Here is a 17293-nt window from a genome sequence, read left to right as displayed (position 1 = left end):
CACCCTTTTCTTACTTCAAAAAACATTACACCATGCATTAATCTCCATTTTGACTACTGAACCAAATCTCATAGTTTATTCTAATTCAAATTAGAAAAGTATTATAAATGACCGCAGGATTACTATTGGTCATTGCCTCTCTTTTTTAGGTAACCCAATTGCTTGAAGCTTCAAGTAATAGGGAGTTTCTTGATTATCAGTTGAAGTTAAGTACAAAAGCTTGCAAATGCCATGTATCAATCTTTCTTATGTGCTTCTGATTTGGTGTAATAACACTAGTGCAGTACCTCAATCAGTCAACCCTATTCAGCGTTCCAGATTAAAGCATCTTGAACTAGACCTTTGGTTTTGTCTGTAAAAAAGTGATAGAAGGGTTGGTTCAAGTCAACTATGGCTCAGTTGTGGACCAAGTTGTAGATGCATTTATCACAGGCCAGGACTTTAGCCTAACACACCACGTGGCCTTGGGGAGTGAATTTGCTTTAAATTTGCCTAAGTCGCAGCTTGAATCTCAAAATTTGAGAATCTCAAAGAGAATTTTCTAAGGCACTAATATTAGAAAGTAACTAAGCAAAGTAAGCAAGATGATCAGAAAGAAAGCACAGCTTGAGTAAATGCTCTCAAGTTGATTACTGAGTAAAGAACAATTACAAGATTAAGTGATTACAAATGAGGTGGGGAAGTCTTCTATTTTTGTTGAGTTCCCCTACATCCAACAGTATAAATCAAATTACATCAATGATTGAGATTCAAATCTATCTACAAGATAAAGTTCTAAGGAATTTAAACTCTCAATAATTTTATCCTTAGGATTACAAAATTACCTTGGTAACTAGAATTTGTTAGAGTGTTTTACTGGGCCACTAGGCTTCAAGTAGATGGATTTTCCACAATGTTCCAAGAATTGAGCCAATACTAATGGGTTGAGTAACCTCGACTTACTCAAACGATCACCTCGACTTGTTTTGTGCCCTTTGGTAACAGTTATATACGCAAACCATGATACGTTCACGAAGCCTTTGTCAACAAATTTATATCAACTTTCAACCAAGGGCAAAGCCAAAAAATTACCTTTGAGGGGCCAGAGATGAAACATTAACTTTTAGAGTGGCAAATTGTATCTTTAGCATTATACTAATTTGTTCCATTCATAAATTTCAAAAGGACGGACTAAAAAACATATTTGCCATTTTGAGAATAGACAATTTGAGAGCCAAAACCACTGCATGCCCGTTGTCTATTCCATTGCTTTCAAAATGAATTTAATATTCAAATCTCACTTTTCATACCTATTTCTTCTATCCCCAAATTAGACCTGTTGAATGTATTATAAAAAGAAAATGTATAAACATAGTTTTTAAATCAAATTACATTGAAGTTAGTTAAAAGGTCGACATCCTCACTCATTTCTTAAAGTTCCTCAAAAAGCTGGTACCCTGAACCAACACAAGGAGTAGGGCCGACCAGTACTCCCTAGTTCAAAGAACGTAAAAAGGGAATCCATGCAAAAAAGATAAAATAAAAATTATATGTTAGGTACATGAACGAAAGCTTACACTGTAAACCCAATAATTATCGTGAACTAACATGAAAAGAAGTTGATACTTTGACTTCTGTTAGTAGTCGTGATTACAAATTTAATTAATTAATTAATTAAGCTATCAACATCAAAGTATAGGTACCATGAACAAAGGGGGCTTATTTGTTTTTGTTTTCATTGTGAAAGGGTTCACTGTCTCTCTTGCTTGTCATCTTCTCGTGGGGGCAAACTCATTTCTCATTAATTTAATTTGGCCCATCACTGTTTTCTTCAATTTAAATACACATGTGTTGAGCTATTCATTCTAAATATTTTAAAAACCATTTTATTTACATTTTAATTGGACGAGTCAAATTGGGTCGGACAGAGTTGAGTCAGGTCAAATGGATCACTTAACCCATGGACGGGGTGAAGCCAGAACAAGTTTTTAGGTGGGTCGAATGAAATTTTAATTTTTTATAGTCTATATCTTTATAATTTTTAAAGGATTAAATTAAATTTTTATAATTTTAAGAGGGCCAAAGTACAATTTTACCTTTACTAATTTAAAATTTAAAAAGAATTTAAGAGCCTAAATAGTAATTTTCCATTTTAAGGGGGTCGTGGCCCCTGCCAGCCCCCCTAGATTCGTCTCTACCCATGGATAGCTCTAATCAAGATCAAGCTTCATAGACATGCATATTTGCGACACGTAGAGCTCGTTTGATCTACCTTACTAAAGATAAGTGTAAACCGTCCTCTACATGGCTCACACGTGGAATCTTATCTAACTTATTTCAATCTCATTATTGCCTATCTAGAACACTATTGTGCTACGTAAGTGGCGAACCATAATGGGACCTATGTCAAACACGTGTCAAGATCCAAGGCTGAGAAGGGGCTTATGCTTCTCTTACTACCTTTCTTCTTCATTGAACCCCACCATCCTAAAGCTTCTTATTATTCTTCCTCCCACAGCTCTAAATCGCCATTTCCTCCTTCTACGTCCTTTGTCCCTCAACATTGCCCTTTGACCAGAGCAACTTGATATTTCTTTTAAGTACTTGATCAAATATTAAATAAAAATAAAAGTGGGTCATATACCAATATGTTGGAAGGAGCTCAACACATTCCAAAAATTTGAATGTTAGCCAAATATAATGCACTTAGAAACATGTTTGAAATATGTATATGGCTGTTATTGAACTGTCATCTGCTGGTAATTTTGATGATGCCAAGGTTCACTGCTCAACTCTCTCACTCCATTAATAATCCCCCACCCTCTAGAACATAGTGATATAAAATATTTTAATATGACAGAACCAGTGAATCAAAGCAAGTGAAAATCCTTCATGGGTTGGTCTTGAACTGTCACACATGTGGCATATATCAAAATGTCCTTCCAATTTTTAATAACTAATTAATTAGCTAATGAGTAAATTACCTTTAAAAGCACTTAATAATAAACTATAAACGAAATCCCACACGCGAGAAATAAAAAAGGGATTAAATGGACCGACCTTTTTTATAAAATAGTGGACTAAATTGAATAGTAAATTAAATGATTAGAGAAAAAGACACTAGTAATATAAATATTAAGGGTACTATAAAACAATAGATAATAAATAATTAAGGACCAAACTAAATCTGATGAGACAGTTCAAGATTAGCTAAAACAGTTGAGATTCTTAGCCGACTTTGCTTGGTATTAGGGGATGACAGCCAATCCAATTTTTTCAACTTTTAATTAGTGGGATTCTTAAATTTTTTTTCTTTATTTTTTTTTACTGTTTTGCATGAAAAGAAATTGATTTGCCGTGGAATATGGAATCTATCTGAAATTTGTGGATATATTGATTGCAGAATATTTTTAAAAAATTAAGTTTGTAGAGATAGTAACAGTTTTTAACTCGAGTCGATTGAGTCTTAATTTGATTGATATAAGTATTATTGTCGATTCAGTAGGATATGAGTTCGATTGCGTTGAAGCGTATTATCATCTTATTTATGGGTTAGGGAAGGGTTACGGGTAGTTCTAGTTATTGTGTTAAAGAAAACAGATGTGATCAGAACCTATAATGAAATAGTTAAAAAAATTTACTTTTTAACTTAAATAATTATATTTTTTTTACTATAAATTTTCCAAATTTGGTTATCATATTTTACCAAAATATTGGTGAAAAACACATGAATTTCAAGTGCTACATTTTACTAATTTGTTGGGTATAATTTATTAAACTGTTGACTTTTTGTTAATTTCTTATGTATATATTTATTTCCTAAGTCAATAATTTAAGAGTAGGATTTAATAGTATTACTTTAGTGTATTAATTTTTCAAATTTCATAAAGTTTAAGGACCGAATCCCTAAAAGTTAAAAGGACTAATTGCTGAGGTTTTATAAAGTAAAGGGAAATTTTGATGTATAAATACTCGTGTTCGAAATTCATCATGTTTAATTATACGTGTAGATTTCAAAGTCTCCCTATGTATGGATTGTTGTTTGATTTAGCCGTTTTTGTCTTAATTTTTCCAATTCTTAATCTATTTGTGTTGTAATAATTTGATTTTACTTGTTCGGACATCTTTATGCACGGTTGTGTTGAAATAGTTTAACTCTACTGTTTCGGGATTTGTATTTATATTTTTGCTTTAATTGTACCATTACTATAAACTTAAAAAAAAAAGACTCTCTCTTAAAAGATATATACATAAATGTCGGTTGAGTTTTAGCTCGACTGGCATGGGTATTGTTACCAATGTAGGAGCACATAGGATTGAATGCATGAAGCATATTATTATCTTATTTATGAGTTGGGGGGGATTGTGGGTAATTTTAAGTATTATGAGCCAGATATATTCAGAACCTATGATAAAATTATTTAAAATATATATTTATTTATGTGTTTTCCTAAATATATATTGTAATATGACTATTTTTAAAAATAAATTCTATATTTTTTTTATATTGGGAAATGGCGTCTTGCTATATATGTTTTCTTCTTAATTTCAAATATTGGCACAATTCATAATTCAATCTAACTTATGCAAATGAAATCTTAGTATGATTAAGGTTTTGACAACAAAAATAATTAATATAATCTTATTAAAATATTATTAAATTTACGTTTTGGTTATTAAATTTTAAAAAATTATAAAATAGTTATTAAACTATTCGAAAGCTTTTATTTATGTCATTAGATTGTTAAAATTGTTGATATATAGTCTTTTTTGTTCAACCACCTATACCAATCGAAAACTCTCATTCTCTTTCTCTTCTACTAATCAATTTTTTTTTCATGAAATTATTTTGAATATTACAAATCTATAAACCAAAATCTAAACAATTTTTTTTTCCAATTACTGACACTAACCATCAAATTAACTTGGATCTAAGATATGTTCTTCTACTTGGCAATAGCCAATAGGTACTAATCCATTGTACCGATTGTCAAATAGTTGCTTAAAACTCGCTAGCGCCAGATTTAAAAAAAAACACTTAACAACCTAAAAAATAAAAAGTTTCAAATAATTCAATGATCATTTTATAATTTTTTGAAGTTGAGTGACTAAAACGTAAACATACAGTTAATATTAAAACATTAGGTGTAGATTATGCGTGAATATTTTTCCAAAATTATTATTAAGTTTAAGTCTTACTATATTAAATTCTATCAAAATTTATTCTAATCTAAATTCAAATATATTTAGGATTGTACTATACTAATTGATTAAATTTTTTTGGATTTGCATCTACATCTAAAACTTAGTTTTAAAAAGAAATCTCATATAACCAAAATCCCATATTCACAAAATCACAAGTGATTTGAAATTATTGCAATTATTTGAGATAAAATCTTTTGATTAAAAGGAAAAAATATTTCCAAAAAGAAAAGATGGAGACAGGAGAATTGACTTATACCTCAACTCACTTGCCAACTCACTATACAAAAAAATATCCATTCTTTTTCCCCTGTCAAATTATAGAATAAAATAATCCATCTGATTTTTCAATCAATCAATTAAAAAGAAAGAAAGAAAAACAAACCCAAATCTACCATATTCATGCACCCAAATCTCTATAAATAGTTGCCCTCCATTCACAATCTTCAAATCCATAACCAGTGCACCCAGTGAACTGAAAAAAGAAAACCCGGAATTTTAAAGACAAAAAAATGCCTTCTTCTCCGTTGATTCTTCTCTCAAAAACCATGATTTTCCCAGACCAAAAATCAAACCTTGAAGACCTCAAGCTTTCAGTTTCCGATCTTCCTATGCTATCTTGCCATTACATTCAAAAAGGTTGCCTCTTTACTCGCCCTTCAATCCCCATTAATTCACTGATTTCCCTTCTCAAACAATCCTTGTCCAAGACGCTGTCGTTTTTCCCTCCTCTCGCCGGCCGTTTTTACACAGACCCAAATGGTTACATTTACATTACTTGTAACGACGCCGGCGTTGAATTCCACCATGCCAAATGTGACACCAAGTTCATCCGTGACGTCATCGGTCCGGTTCATGTACCGGAGTTGGTTAAAGAGTTTTTCACCTTTGATAAAACGGTGAGTTATCGAGGACATTATAAACCGATCATGGCGGTCCAATTCACTGAGTTAGCTGATGGGGTTTTTATTGGGTGCTCAGTTAACCATGCGGTGACTGACGGTACGTCGTTTTGGAACTTTTTCAATACTTTTGCTGAAATTTGCCGGAAAGTTAGTAATAACAATAACCAGAGCGTTGAAAAAATTTCCCGGCGGCCGGATTTTTCACGGGAATCGGTTTTGATTTCGTCTGCGGTTTTGCGAGTACCGGAAGGAGGACCCAAAGTTACTTTTAACGAAAACGAGCCATTACGTGAGAGAATTTTCAGTTTTAGCAGAGAAGCTATAATGGAACTTAAAGCTAAAGTTAACAACAAAAACGATGCGTTTCAACTCACCGCCGGCGATTTCAACTTCAACGCCGTTGAAATTATGGGGAAACAAAGTAACGACAAGTATTTACCGGGAATTTTCGAAAAAATTTTCAAATGCGCCGCCGTTTCAACGACGCCGGAGATTTCATCGTTTCAATCACTCTCAGCTCTTCTATGGCGAGCAGTCACACGAGCAAGGAAACTTCCGGCTAGCAAAACGACGACGTTTAGAATGGCGGTGAATTGCCGTCACAGGTTGAACCCAAAAATGGATCCTTTATATTTCGGAAACGCAATTCAAAGCATTCCGACTTACGCATCGGCCGGTGACGTCACGTCACGTGACATACGGTGGTGCGCCGAGCAATTGAACGAAAGCGTGAAAGCTCATGACGACGAGACAGTTCGTCGTTTTATTTGTAATTGGGAAAAGGATCCGCGGTGTTTTCCGTTGGGAAATTTCGATGGTGCTTCGATGACGATGGGGAGTTCACCGAGGTTTCCGATGTACGACAATGATTTTGGATGGGGTCGGCCGTTGGCAGTTAGGAGTGGCGGAGCTAATAAATTTGATGGGAAGATCTCCGCCTTTCCAGGGCGGGAAGGGAACGGTAGCGTTGATTTAGAGGTGGTTTTGGCGCCAGAAACGATGGCCGGGATCGAGTCGGATCGCGAGTTCATGCAATATGTAACTGTTTAAAATCGAACGGTGTAGATGTATTTTTATGTTATTACGTGTTATGTTTTAGACCGCTGGATGGGTTTGGTTTTAAGTAAAGATGGGTCCAGGATTATGGGATTGGTGGTTTTCATAACGGTCTTGATGTTTGTGATCTAAGATATGTAACACAGTAATTATAGGTTAAATAAATAATAATTTTGGAATTAAAATTTCATATAATCATAATTATAACAGTTATAATTAATCAAATGTGTCTACGGTAAATAAGGTTTTGGGAGCCGGATTAATGGTTAAATCGATTAAATAATTAGTTTTCAACCTAATCAATTTGGTTCAGCTGGTTCGATTGCTGGCTCAATCAGTTCATAAGTCAATCGATTTAACTCCTTATTTTAGATTGGTATTTTGATCGGTCCGATTTTGAAAACAATGACGAAAATTAAATCTATTTATGAGTTAGATTATCTATTTAAATCCAAAATTGAATTTAATATTTGAAAAAGGTAGGAAAAAGTACTAAGTTCAAAAAATAAGTTCAGCAAGAAAACTTAGGCCTGTTTGAAATATTACTCGGGCTTAGGCTCCATCATTCAATGCTCAACTTTGACCTTGATTCGGTTTTCTAATTATGCATTTATATATATAATGTAATTTATATAAAATAAAAAGTAGATCTATAATATTATATAACACTATAAGATAAATTAGATTACACTTGGGTGAAAAAAACTTACATATATATATATATATTTATAAGGAGTTTATATTTAGAAAACGTGACCTTAATTAAGATGGTTAAATTTTGGAAATTAATGTCTTAGGTTCAGAACTCATCATAATAAATTTTTCTTTTTTAAAAGTGTGATAAGTTACAAATATGTGTATGAATAACCACAAGTATCAAAAAATTACAAAAAGACTATCTGAGTAATCACAAAATAGAAACAAAAACACCTTCGTATTAATATTGGTCACTTTGTAACGTAAGGGTCTTTTAATCATTTTCCTATTGGATTAGCATCCAGTTCACTCCGAACATTAACTCAATAAATACCTTCAATAATAGTTTAAATATTAAAAATAATAAGCATTTATGTTAAAAAATTTAATACCCAACAAAATAAATTATTAAATATTAAATTTAAATACCACTTTAGGTGCAGTGGCAAATCACATAATCTCATGAAAATAACACATGTTTAAAATTTAGAGACGAAACTGTTGGAATGGAATGCTACAAACTCCGGACATAAACAATAAAACGAATGTGAAAAGATAAACTAAAATTAATCATTTGTAAATACAAACGAACTTTATTTTGAATCCCACCGAACTTAAACAACTATAAAATGTGTTAATGTTATACCTAAAATTTTGGTTTTTCTTTCTCTTTGGGTGTAAATTAATTGGTGGGTCGAGTGTTGGACAAAAGTTGGCATGCATTGTTAGAATATTCTTCTGAAAAAGGTGACTTGGTTCATTGATCATTTATACGTACGTAGTATATAGTTCAAAAATATAGGTTTAATAAGTTGAATTAAGGGACTAGTTTGGTGAACAAACATATATAATTACAACAACCCTTAATTATTGGTCAAAAAATAAATCACTACTTATTAAAATTTACGTGTGACATATGTTAAATAAAAGAAATTCAGAAAACATATATAATGAGGAAAATTTTTATTTTGTTTGGTAAAATTCCACTTTCAATATAATCAAATAGAGTCTGTATTAAATTTTGGAAAAAATAATAGTTGATTCGAGTTTAATTTCGTGCGATTTACTCGATTATACTCCATCAGACTCTTTAATTATTATCAATTGAGTTTTAGCTTGATTGACATTATTATTGTTATCAGTGCAAGAGGATATGGATTCGATCATAGGCGAATCCAAGGAGGCTGACAGGGGCCCCGGTCCCCCTAAAATGGAAATTTGTTGTCTTGGCCATTTAGAAAATTTTAAATTAGTTAAGGTGAAATTGTACTTTGTTCCCCCTAAAATTATGAAAATTTAATTTAATCCTTTAAAAACTATAAAGATATAGATATTAAAGATTAAAATTTTATTTCAGCCCCCCCCAAAAAAAAGAATTTCTAGCTTCGACCCTAGATTTGATTGCGCTAAAGTGCATTATTTGGGATGAGCGTTCGATTGAATCGAGTGAAAAAATTTTGAGTTAATCGAGTTCACAAGTCCTGTTTTATCATCCTAACTCAATTTGAATTTTTTTCAAATCGAGTCGAATCAAGTGAAATTAAAAAATAAACATATCAAATAAAAATATTGTTATAATATAACTAATTCCATGTCAGAGCACATAAATTTGAAACCAAATATATTTGAGTTTTTTTCAAAGAAAAATAATAATAAAAATACTTGAGTTGATGAATTTGAATCATTAATTAGGTCCCAAAATTATTATTTTAGAAATTTTTTAAAATTGTAACTTATTTTATATTTTTTTATAATTTTTAAAAAATATATAAATTTTGAAATTTTTATAAATATTTTGAATTTTTGAAAATTATTTTGATTTCTTGTAGTTTTTGTTTGAGAGAAACCAATTTGCTTGTTTTCAAAGTTAACAGGGACCAAAAGGGTATTTACACCAATCTATTATTCGAATTGTGAAATTCAACTCGACTCGAACTCGAAGCTCGAATCAAGTTATTCGAGTTGACTCGAATAATTTGAATAACTCGAGTAATTTTATTCGATTAACTCAAAATTCAATTTTTTTTTATTTTTTCGAATGGAATCGAATCGAGTTTTGCTCACCCTTATGCATTATCATCCTATTTAAGGGTTGGAAATGGGCTATGGGTAGTTCTAAGCATTTGTATAAAAAATAACAGATATGATAAAAACCTATAATGAGATAATATTCAAAAACAAAAAAAAAAAAAGTAATCTAGTGAAAAAATCTCAACCAACATATACTTGACTTTCAACTTGATCACTTATGTTAGTGCTCGAATTCAGATTGAGACTTTTCAATATTAATTAAAGCGGAAGAAAAAACATAATGATAAATCTAATCCTCAACATTAACAAGTTTCTTTTTAGTTAAATTTGACTATTAATATTTTAAATCGAAATGTTGTTTAGAAATTTTAATTTTTTTTAACAATGTTGGCGTAATAACTCGCATGATTGTTTACGTATACTAAATATTGATATGATACCATTTATTTTGTATGTCACTTAATAAATATTCAAATTATTCGAATTAAGTATATTAAGATACTAAACTTTATTACAATCAAATTAAATTAATTTTTTTAAAAAAAAATCGAATACATCATTAGAAAATTAAATGGTGATGGAAAAGAAAAGATTAAAAGTTTATTGGATGAACCTTTACATTAAAATTCCAGCAGATACCTGAATGTACCCAAAATTATATGTTCACCGACTAAATAGTTGTTCTTGAACTGTCTAGCCAAGGTTCAGTGCAACAACACTCACTTAAATGTACTAATTAAACTATATATTAAAATAAACACCAATAATTAAATCATAAAATTCTTTATGGTCCGTCGGTATATATTGAACTGTCATACACGTGGCAATTTGTCAAGGCCTTTTTTATTTATGATTAAAATCACCCCTCCTCTCTTTTGGCATTCCATACCAATCTTTAATTTAATTATTATTTCTTTAAGTCAAACAATTAAGTAAGCTACGAAGCTTTTTGAATCACATGGTTTTATTATGCCCTTTGGTATTTCTACCTTTTGGGTTTTCTAAATTTAGTCCATTTATTTTTAATTCCATAAGTTTGCATTCATGGGGCAGGCCAGTTGCTCGATATTTTAGAGGGTTTAGACAAAAACATTAGATTTAGGTCTAACTTGATTTCTAACATTCAAGGTATCAGATCTGGCCTCAAGCCTAGACTTAGGGGTTGTTTGAGAGTGCATTCGTCCAAGACCTAAGGCTGAAAGGGGCCCAAAATTTATTAAATGCCTAGAACTTTCAATTTTTCACCTTAAATGCTTCATCCCCTAGGGCCCTAAAAACTTTTCAGCTTTTATTGTATTACATTTTATAATTTTTTTTAAAAGGGCACAATTTATTATTTCACCTACAGCCTCAAAAATGTCAAGAACAATCCTGCCTAGCCTTGCCCCTTTTTTAATTATATTGTTTTGATATATTATATAATTTATACCACATAAAATATACAATAATGTTATAAAAATTTATAAAAAATATTAAATTAAAAATAGCCTTTTATGTAAAAAATAAAAAATAATATGAGCTGGCATAAAATTAATTTGGGTTAGTCATTTATAAATATAGGCAGGCTTGGACAAAATTTTTAAGTTCATATTTCGGGTTAGACTAGATTTGGGCAAGCTAAAAAAATAAATAAATGTTGCTAATACATACTCTACTCGTCTGATTTAAAAATTAAAGTCCAATTAATAATACTGCTAATGGAATTTAGTAAAATTTTAACATTAGACATTCTGATATTCAAAGGTCTGATTTAAAGATCAATCTCCAATTGCTAACACATGTTCAAATTTAATAGAAATCAATTAACAGTGTTATGAAATGTAGGGGACTAAATTGCAAAGGTCCAAAAAGCACAAGGAGCGGGGCAAAATTAGACCTAAAAAATAAAATAACAATCTCAAACGCCGACAAATCAGAAATGGCTGGATTTAAAGATTCTTCTTAACTTAATTAACCGACTTTTAACTGTAGATCAAACAATAATGTGCTAAATAATTAAGAGTATATAAGATATTGTAATTATCAGCATCATATTTTAAGAAAAATCATTAGAGACAGTTCAAGATTAGCTAAAAACAACTGAGATTCTTTCTAATGTCTTGGGATTTGAAAAGAGTGACAACCAACATAGATAATTATGTTATTAAGACACAAGTGGGTGAGGGTGGATTCTTAGTATTTTGTATGAAAATATTTTGATTTTTGTTTTTATGGAATCTTTGAGAATGTTATGGAGATTTGGATTGTGCTTATTTTAAACCAAATTAGTGTGTGTGTTTTTTTTAATTTACAAAATAGAATGATTCAAATCAATGCTATACAAATAATATATATTCACTTGTGTTATTTAATCAAATATTAATGAGCTAATTTAATTGGTAAGAAGGGTTGTCAAGGTTTGAATTTCGATTTCAGTGCCAACATATTAAAGTGTGTGCCATTTAGTCGAGTTAGTTTTAGATTCGGGTTTTTATTATTTGAGTTCTGATTGTTTTAGATTCAAATTATTCAAGTTCAACTTATTTCTAGTTCGGGTCATTTCTAATATGATGAAATCAGGTTGGGTTGAATTCGAAATTGACTTTTTGTTAGTTATTTTGAGTTCAACGTTTACATCTTTTTTTAATTTGGTCATTATTCTTTCTTTTTAAGCTAAATTTGACCGTTAACTTTTTGAAAAGAGTTGAATTGTTATTTTTTTAACGGGAATACTAGCTAAAACATTAAATTTTTAAACATGATAGCTCAAATGGCAATCACATTTACTTCATGCTTTTTGTATTTATGAATTTTTATAACTTTTTAAATTACTTGTCGGTGTGACATGTAAGGCAAATAATGTCATGTCACTATAAAAGTGCAATTGAATTGCCATGTGGATTGTTACACCAATATGTTAAAAAAATAATATTTTAATCAACATTTTTGTTTAAAGAAGTGATATAACTTTTTAAAGGTTAATAGCATTTAAAAAAAAATACAACTTGTAAACATTGAGGGCTAAATTTGACATTATGCATATATCAAATACATAAGTCCAATATGAGAAAGTATGTACCCTTAAAATCGTCCCAAAAAAAACAAGATTTAATTGTACAAGAAACTAGGCGAGTCGAGTTGGTTTTATTCAATTTTGGGTTTTTTTTTTCTATGACTTTTGGGTTTTTGTCATTTCGGGTTTTGATTGTTTCGAGTTCAAGTGATTCAAGTTTACCAATTGAATCTTTCGAGTAAGATTATCTCAAATTTAAGTCATTTTAAGTTCAAATCATTTCTAATTCAAATCATCTCTAATATGACCAAATCAAGTTGGGTCGAATTCAAATTTAAATTAATAAAATTGAATTCTCGAATTCGAATCAAAATTGACCGGTCTAATTATATTATAAGAACAAATATATATATATATATATATATAATGGGGATATCCCTAGCTATTACCGACCAAATCAGTTTAAAATCTATATAAGATGCAATCTAAAACATATATATGAGTCAAACCTTGGAGCAAAATGGCAAATTAGAAGAGATTTGGTATATGGATTTGGATGGATGCATATCTCGCATATGTGGGCTTTCTTTATGTATAAATCCAAGATTTATATAGTCTTTGATAGATTCCTCAAATATGAAGTAAAAATCTCCTCCCCATTACTATATCTATTTTTCTTTTTTCTACTCAATCTAGAAGAAAGGGTTTAAAATATTCAAGATTCCAACTTCAATGTCATTCTTAGAAAATGATATCATAAATTAAATTTTATTCCGAACTTTGAAATTTAATATTCCCTTCATCTCGTTAAAGTTGACACATTTTAATCTTGAGTGGTCAAAATTTTCTGTCTTCGACTTTAATTATTTCTAATGTTTTAAAATTATTTTTTTTCAAATTTTATTTTTAATAAAATTTAAAATATAAGAGGCCAAAGTTAAAAAAATATTAGTCAAAATATGACCAATTTAGTTTAATAGAAAGATTTATCAAATAGCAAGAGCTTCCTTCAATTTTGAGAATTCTTTTCATTACCCACTAGCTACTCCCACTTGTTGAATAAGAAGCAAACTTGTAAAATCATAAGCTTAAATTAAAAACAACTTGAACTTGAACATTGAAAAAAATATAGGGTAATGATCCTTTTGCACTAATTTAAAAAATAATAAAACCTCGTGTATTGGCCTAATGGTCAGGATGTTCACTGTCCTAGGTATGGCCTAGGTTTGAGTCGTGTTATTGTTAGTGCTCTACCCTCTTTTTATAATTCACCAAAAAAAAGTAACTCGACTAATATTATTATAGGTTCTTAACTGTATCTGCTTTTTTTGATACAATGTCTAGAACTACTTATAACCCCTCCTCAACCCTTAATGCTCTCCTGCACTAATAATAATGTCGATATCAAAACAACTTAACTTTTTTTAATTATTTTAGATTAATTAATGATAATTTGGAAATCGTTTGGACAAATATTATCTCTAAACTTAGCTTAAAGTGCATTTAATTACTCTTGATAAAATCATCATTACTTTACAAATAGTGGGGATGAACCTTTCCATTATAGGCAAGCCAATACTACTTTAAGTTTCAAATTCATAAACCATATTAACATTTGATAAAAAAAATAAAATATTGATTTTAATTTTCTTAATTAATAGAAAAAAATAATTGATGAAGGATAGGCTAATGAGCGGTCCATCCAGCTAGGCCGGCCTAGTTGGCATGTAGTGGTCGAGATCGAGTTTAGTATCTGTTATTTCAACTATAATTTTAACTATAGTGTAAATAGATCCTTCCCTATAATTTTATTATGATTTTTTTAAAAAACTGAGAAAAATGTTATTTGGGCGAGCTAAATTAGTTAGGCCCGAGTTTTAGGTTTGAATTTTTTTTAAATCAAGCTTAGGCCCAACTCGATTTATAAACACCTCTAAATAAAGATAAAAATTATCTAAAATTCAAATTAATATTAACTAAAACCTTAATAACTAGAGTCAACCAATTTTTGCAAATATCTCAACTTGAGAATATCTTTTTAAAAGATCAATAAACAAATATTTAATAAGATATTAAATAAAAAAATAAAAAGATCTGATTGAATTATTGTGATTAACATTATTTTATGAATGTTATTATGAAAAACAGATAAGAAAATATTTAGCCACATGAGACAAAGAAGAACATCTAAAAGAAATATAAAAAAGCCAAACACCCATTTAACACACAATTTAATAAAGGAAATCAAAAAAACAAAACAACATAAGGCTTATATGTAAAAATGTATAAATGCATGCACCCTCTTCACAATTCCCTATAAATACCCTTTCCATACACTTCCATTTTCCCTCACTTTCTATCCTTCCCAATCAAAAAAGAGTCAAATTTTCCCTTAAAACAAACATGCCTTCATCTTCTTCAACTTTCCCTGTTACTTTAGTTTCAAAAACCATGATTTTCCCAGACCAAAAATCAAATCTTGGCGAACTTAAGCTTTCAGTTTCGGATCTACCTATGTTGTCTTGTCATTATATTCAGAAAGGTTGTCTTTTTACTCGTCCTTCAATCCCTATTAACACTCATTTCGGTTCTGAAACAAGCCCTTTCTAAAACGCTGTCGTTTTTCTCACCTCTCGCCGGTCGTCTTTATACTGATCGGAATGGGTATATTTATATTACATGCAACGACGCCGGCGTTGAGTTTCACCATGCAAAAGGTACCACTTTGTTCATCAGAGACGTCATTAGTCCACTTGATGTTCCATGGTTTGTGAAAGGGTTCTTTTGTTATGATAAAACAGTGAGTTATCAAGGACATTATATGCCGATCATGGCGGTCCAACTCACTGAGTTGGCTGATGGGGTTTTCATCGGATGTTCGGTTAATCATGCAGTGACTGACGGTACGTCGTTTTGGAATTTCTTCAATAGTTTCGCTGAAATTTGTAAAAGAATTAGTGATAATTGTTGTAATCAGAGTATTGAAAAGATTACACGGCGACTGGATTTTACAAGGGAAACGGTGTTGAATTCGCCAGCGGTTTTACGATTACCGGAGGGAGGACCCAAAGTTACTTTCAACGAAAACGAACCGTTACGTGAAAGAATTTTCAGTTTCAGTAAAGAAGCAATAATGGAACTTAAAGCTAAAGCTAACAACTTTCAACTCAACGCCGGCGATTTCAACTCCGCCGGTGAAATTATGGGGAAACAAAGTAACGACAAATATAAACCCATACCGGAGATTTCATCTTTTCAGTCACTTTCCGCTCTACTCTGGCGAGCCGTCACGCGTGGGAGGAAGTTACCGGCTTCCAAAACGACGACGTTTCGCATGGCGGTGAATTGTCGTCACCGATTAAGCCCAAAGCTTAATACATTATACTTTGGTAACGCTATTCAAAGCATCCCAACATACGCGTCAGCAGGTGACGTCACGTCACGTGATCTACGCTGGTGTGCGCAGCGATTGAATGAGAACGTGAAGGCCCATGACGACGAAACGGTGCGTCGTTTTATTAAAGAATGGGAAAAGGATCCACGGTGTTTCCCGTTAGGGAATTTCGACGGAGCGTCGATGACGATGGGGAGTTCACCGAGGTTTCCGATGTATGACAATGATTTTGGGTGGGGACGGCCGTTGGCGGTTAGGAGTGGCGGAGCTAATAAATTTGATGGGAAGATCTCCGCCTTTCCGGGGCGGGAAGGGAACGGTAGCGTTGATTTAGAGGTTGTTTTGGCGCCGGAAACTATGGCAGCTATTGAATCGGACGGTGAATTTATGCGATATGTGTCGAATTAAGTTTGGGTTTTTGGGTTTGTGTGTGTGGGTTTGTAATTTTGTAATATTTTTCAGTTTCTGTTTTGTTGGAAATAGCTTTGTGCTTTGAAGTTTGTACCTTGTAATCAGTAAATTTAATCTTTTATATGTTTTTTTTAGTAAATAAATTATTATCATTTATTATTTTTATTATTAGGGTAAATTAAGTAGAAGGTATTTAACTATAAAAAATTATAAAATAGTCATTCAACTACTTAATTTTATTATTATTTTATTATTTTTATCACCAATTGATTAACATAAAAACGAAAACATCCAAAAATTTAATATAATTCGATGACAAAAAAAGATAAAATTGAATAGTTGAGTAACTAAAAAAGAAAATTACTAATAATTGAATGATAATTTTTATAACTTTTCATAATTGAGTGATCAAAAAGGAAAAAAATCATAGTTGAGTGTCATCTACTGTAGTTTACCCAACATTAACCCCAATCATTACATAGGAGGATAATGCACTTTAGCGTACTTAAATCCACGTCCTCTTACATCGACAATAATGTCGATTCCAATCGAGCCAAAATCCAATCAGTGTTAATTTAATCTTTCTTAAATATAATTAATTTATATCACTATTTTTTAAGGTTGGGC

The 17293-nt window shown here is 31.0% G+C and overlaps 1 protein-coding gene and 1 pseudogene across 1 annotated transcript; both read left to right on the top strand.

The window, feature by feature from the left end:
* Positions 1-5594: 5594 nt before the first annotated feature.
* On the top strand, positions 5595-7327 carry LOC121222591 (uncharacterized acetyltransferase At3g50280). The gene has a single exon (XM_041103640.1). The coding sequence runs from the start codon at positions 5694-5696 to the stop codon at positions 7134-7136; it is 1443 nt and encodes a 480-aa protein (XP_040959574.1). The 5' UTR covers positions 5595-5693; the 3' UTR covers positions 7137-7327.
* Positions 7328-15177: 7850 nt separating this feature from the next.
* Positions 15178-16789, top strand: LOC107934978 (uncharacterized acetyltransferase At3g50280-like; annotated as a pseudogene).
* The last annotated feature ends 504 nt before the right edge of the window (positions 16790-17293 follow it).

This window comes from Gossypium hirsutum, chromosome D10, assembly GCF_007990345.1.
Source record: "Gossypium hirsutum isolate 1008001.06 chromosome D10, Gossypium_hirsutum_v2.1, whole genome shotgun sequence".
Classification (NCBI taxonomy): domain Eukaryota; kingdom Viridiplantae; phylum Streptophyta; class Magnoliopsida; order Malvales; family Malvaceae; genus Gossypium; species Gossypium hirsutum.
The sequence above is the reverse complement of the archived record's forward strand: the minus strand, read 5'-3'. Positions and strand labels throughout refer to the sequence as shown.